Source organism: Barbus barbus, assembly GCF_936440315.1.
Source record: "Barbus barbus genome assembly, chromosome: 39".
NCBI lineage: Eukaryota > Metazoa > Chordata > Actinopteri > Cypriniformes > Cyprinidae > Barbus > Barbus barbus.
In genome coordinates this window covers 26,778,257-26,783,371 of record NC_136717.1, presented here as the reverse complement: position 1 = coordinate 26,783,371, position 5,115 = coordinate 26,778,257, and the positions used below count along the sequence as shown (strand labels likewise).

Genomic DNA, 5,115 nt, shown 5'->3' with positions numbered 1-5,115 from the left:
GTGTGTGTGTGTGTGTGTGTGTGTGTGTGTGTACAAAGGCACAAATTTGTATTACGACACGAAGGTGATTTATGAGGACACTTTCGGTGTCCCTGTAACTCAAAAGGCTTATAAATCATACAGAATGAGTTTTTTTTTTAATCTAAAAATGCACAAATCTATCTGTGAGGGGTAGGCGATAGAAAAGACCGTTTGTACAGTATAAAAATCATTATGCCAATGGAGAATCCCCATAAACCATAAAAAACCAGCTGTTTTCAGAGAAAAGTTGCTAAATGATGTTGTGACGTCATCGCGCAATGACGTCATTGCGTAATCATGACGCAAAGTTGTGTCACAACATCAAATCTCAGCAAAAAAATACATTGTTAACTTAGATTTGTTTGTAAAATAATACGCATAATATAATATTAAAATATAATAAATAAATCTAAAATTTGATGCATCATCTGAAAGCTGATTAATTAATCTTTCCATTGATGTATGGTTTGTTATGATCGGACAATATTTGTCTGAGATGCAACTATTAGAAAATCTGGAATCTGAGGGTGCAAAAAAATCTAAATATTGAGAAAATCTCCTTTAAAGTTGTTCAAATGAAGTTCTTAGCAATGCATATTACTAATCAAAAATGAAGTTTTGATATATTTACGGTAGGAAATTTACAAAATATCTTCATGGAACATGATCTTAATATCCTAATGATTTTTGTCATAAAAGAGAAATGTATAATTTTGACCTATGGCATCTGTGGTTTCTTCTTTTTTATGTTATTTGGATGGAAAATGTGTGCCTTTTTACTGTCACTCATCAAAAGTTAAGACTTATTTAAAACTTACAATGTTTTTATTAAATTCACGTTAAATACAAAGCCAGTCGTATTAAAAATATGTTGTAATATTACACCAATATCTGGTACTTAAGTAAAAAGACAGATAGGCTACTTAGATTACAATATAAATAAACATGATCTATAAAGGTGCAAATTGCATTTACTTACACATATTTGAGAATGGAGATATTTCATGATATAGTTAACACATTTGGGAATATTTCAAATAAAAAGGAAAAAATTAATAAAATATTGCCTATATTAGTTATACAGCACTATGGCATCATGACTAGCGAACAAATAAAAACAAATACATTTTGAATTTATTTTGATATTACATTTTTATGTTCTAATTAATTATTATCTTTTCATTAAACTCACGAACCCCCTGCAGTGTGTGTTGTTGAATTTACTGGTTTACATTCAGATTTCCTTGTTTTATAATGTACATTTTACAGTTTTTCTGTATTTTTTACCAAATTATTCTGGCAACCACAGCTGCCTAAATTATTTTGTAAAAACGACAGATTTTTTTTACAGTGTGGCCACGTTAAATTGACTTATTTCCTTTGCTAATTTTACATAACTTAAGTAGATTTTACTTAATTCATTATTTTAAATTTCACTTAAGAAATATGCATGCAAAAACTTGCAAAATAAAAATGAAGTAAATTGAACTTGTTTTTTTTTCAGTGCATGTGAAATAACACACAGTCAGTGTTGCTACCAGTCAGTTATTATATCGGTGTTGTGTAGGCTATAAATGTATGTGTGTGTGTGTGTTTGTACACTGATGATCTTTCTAGAATGGTTCATTTTGGCCATCAGGAAGAAACTACAGGTCCCAGCATGCAGCGCGGTGGGCGTCACCTGCGCCAGAACCGGAAGAGCGCTGTTAGCATTCGGCTAAAAACACAGGCAGCTCCACTGGAAGATTGATCAATAATCATCTCAATCGGACTCTCTGATCGATTACAGGTGAATGATCGAGGATCAGCGCGCGACTGCAGACTCGCGTCGATTGGAAAACACCCGATGGATGACAAAGTGCGTCATATGAACATAATAATATGAACATAACTTTGACTATGACTTCAGTTCTCATATTCTGTCAAATACCTCGGAGTAGCATATTAATATAATTGAATCGTGGTAGCTGCTATATATAAAAATACAATGGTAATCAAATCTGATACCATTATTTTACCGTCAAAATACTTGTAATGTAAAATGTAATGTTTATTACGTCAACTTACATTTATTTATATACAATACAGATTCTTTCAAAGCGGCTACACATTAATAAACAGGGAAATAACAGTTAATTATTCAGCTAAGACACAATTTCAGCCGCGAAGCACCTCTACAAAAGACAATAATGTTATTATTCAGGTCAATTCTGTTTAGGTTTGTTTGAATTGAGCTCAATACAACAGCGAAACAACAGTGTTAACAATGGTGAAACTCATAAAATAGGACATTAATTCATTTTTAGTCTATAAAGCAGCTCTACAGAGAAAAATAGAGCTATTGTTCAGCTCAATATTGTAAAATGTATCAATTATGAAACATAAATTTTAGTGCCGTCAAATGATTAATCGCATCCAAAATAAAAGTTTTTGTTTACGTTATATATGTCTGTACTGTGTATATATAAATACACACACATGCATGTATATATTTAAGAAACATTTATTTATATATGATATAAATTATATCTATATGTAACTAGTTTCAAAATATATACATGCATGTGTGTGTATCTATATAGACATGATACATATACACAGTACACACATATATTATGTAAACAAAAACTTTTATTTTGGATGTGATTAATCGTTTAGCCAACCTGTAATTTTGTCTTGTTTACAGCACTTATATCTTCTATTGTGTTGTTTATTTATGTGGCATGATCACCACATGAGTGTTTCACCGTAAAGGCTCTTCTGATCTGTAGATGGTTGCTGGAAAAGTGAAGAAACCAGGCAAACGTGGCCGCAAACCTGCCAAGATCGACCTGAAGGCCAAGCTGGAGAGAAGCCGGCAGAGCGCCAGAGAGTGTCGCGCCAGGAAAAAGCTGCGCTACCAGTATCTGGAGGAGCTGGTGTCCAGTAAGGAGAGAGCCATCTGTGCGCTGCGAGAGGAGCTGGACATGGTAAACACACGCTCCGTCTGATCTGTCGCTGACGCTAACCTGTGTCTGATGCTGTTCCTGTGTCTGCAGTACAAGCAGTGGTGTCTGGCCATGGACCAGGGGAAGATCCCGTCCGAAATCAAAGCCCTCCTGACCGGAGACGAGCAGAAAGCACTGCAGAGCTCCAGCAACAAGATCCCCAAGAACGGCAAGAACAAGACGTCTTAGACGGATCCGGAGCGAGTGCGTTTGGACAGTGTTGATTCAGTGTTTTATAGTAATGGGACGTTTAAAATAAGCTTTTCTGTTTGCATTCACAATAACATGACCATTCAGACATTAGAGAGTTATTCACGTTCAGGTTTTGTGTTGATGCGTGAGCGTTCTGTGTGATTCGTAAACATTTCCTCCTCCTTTGTATATTTATTTTGAAACCGTTCTGGTACCAAATCACTTCTGATGAAGGATTCAGCGTTCGTGAGTCCAATCTACCAGTATATTTTTTTTAAAACCAAGCTAATTGTGCCTTTTTATCACACAATTCTGAGTTTACACGTCACAAAAAGTCAGAATTGTGAGATATTAACGGAAAATTGCAGGCTTACAACCAAGTTACCAGAGTTGTGAAATCAAAAGTAGCAATTACTTTTTTTGTTGTTGTTTTTTTTTTTTTTTGGTGAAACCCAAAAATAGAATTGCAAGATTCGAAAAAAGTATATCTGGCAGTTCCTAGTTTTTCTTAAAATTGTGAGATGAAAAAGTCCCTTTGTTATTCACTATTCCATGGCTGAAACAAGCTTCATGTGGCAGAATGTGACGATTCGTCACTTTGATGTGTCTTACAATCAGTTTAATCCTTTAAACCTATAGACAAAGACATTATAAGATGGACTTTTGCCAAAATCTGTTGCTCGGCTCTTTGCACTTTACGAGATTTGAAAGATTTCAACGCATAGCACTTCCCTTTTCTCTCGTACAAATAGAGTTTGTCGGTGTCTTGTTGATCGTGTATTTATTTCACTAACTGAAACTTAAAGCACTTTCCTTCAAAGCTCTAATTTTTGTACTTTCAGTTTCAGTTTTCTGCTTTATTTGGCAGGTTTGCCAAAAACAAACAAAAATGACTAATATTTCAGCACAGATGAGTTACGATCTGAATAAATGTAATGAATGTGAAACTATTTCATCAGTGTTGATCGGCCCAAACACAGAGAGGTAGAAGTGTTTTGTGAAAAGTTCAAGTTTTAATGAACGTGAAACACTTTCTTTGGCCTTCAGCACTTTTCCTCGCGACTCCTGACTCTTGAGTCTCTTTTCTGGCTGGCATAATCTATAATATTTAGAGCTCAAATGTATATTTTTATATGGCGTGTATAAAATGTAGATTGAAATTTGTTGCAGGATGATGCTTATTAATGATAAATGTCTTATTAAACAATGTAGCTTTGCTTTGTGATCATGAAAACATTGAATTTGAATCTTCTCATCTTTCTTGCATCGATTCAGTTTATGATTAGAGCTCGTTTATTACTTGCACTAGTGCTCAGATCAAACCTGTGATTACAAACTAGGGGGTTTCCCACCCCAAAATAAAATTCTGTGTGTTGTCAGATGGACAGAATAACTGACAAAGCTGAAAGTGATGATTATATTTCTAGCGCAGACTGATAAATGTGCTGCTGCTGTCATTTGAGCAGCACAAGCGCTTTCATTGTCCTCGCTCTCAATATGAAATCTCATTATGATGTGTGCTTCATTAAAGCCCTTCCCTTTCATGCTGAATAACAATAGAGCATTGTCATCCGACACTGAACATGGAGAAATTGTGCTGGAAATGTCACGCTGAGCAGCAGACGACGAGTCTTCATCGGGTTCAGTCATTTCAGCTCAGTAATATGAAGATCAAACTTAAAAGAATGACTAAAATCTTCTAATTGGTTCATTATCACAGTTTGTGGGAGTAAAATATTTTGATTAGTTTGCATGTGTAGCTTTACATCAATAGTTCATTCAAAAAGTGAACAAATGAAAATGTACTTACCCTCAGGCCATCCGAGATGTATCGGAGTTTGTTTCTTCAGCAGATTTGGACAAATGTGTCTCAGCAATGGATGCTCTGCAGTGAATGGGTGCCGTCAAATTGAGA

General features: G+C 34.9%; 1 protein-coding gene across 2 annotated transcripts; it reads left to right on the top strand.

Annotated features, from left to right (window-relative positions):
• The first annotated feature begins 1,688 nt into the window (after positions 1–1,688).
• LOC306858467 (cAMP-responsive element-binding protein-like 2) lies at positions 1,689–4,756 on the top strand. Of its 2 annotated transcripts, none has more exons than XM_079399033.1 (3): positions 1,689–1,879; positions 2,793–2,990; positions 3,060–4,749. In XM_079399033.1, the coding sequence occupies exons 1-3, from the start codon at positions 1,868–1,870 to the stop codon at positions 3,195–3,197; spliced, it is 348 nt and encodes a 115-aa protein (XP_079255159.1). In that variant the 5' UTR covers positions 1,689–1,867; the 3' UTR covers positions 3,198–4,749. The 2 variants fall into 2 exon arrangements, with proteins under 2 accessions (XP_079255159.1, XP_079255160.1); XM_079399034.1 differs by having other exon boundaries at positions 1,694–1,810; positions 3,060–4,756.
• The last annotated feature ends 359 nt before the right edge of the window (positions 4,757–5,115 follow it).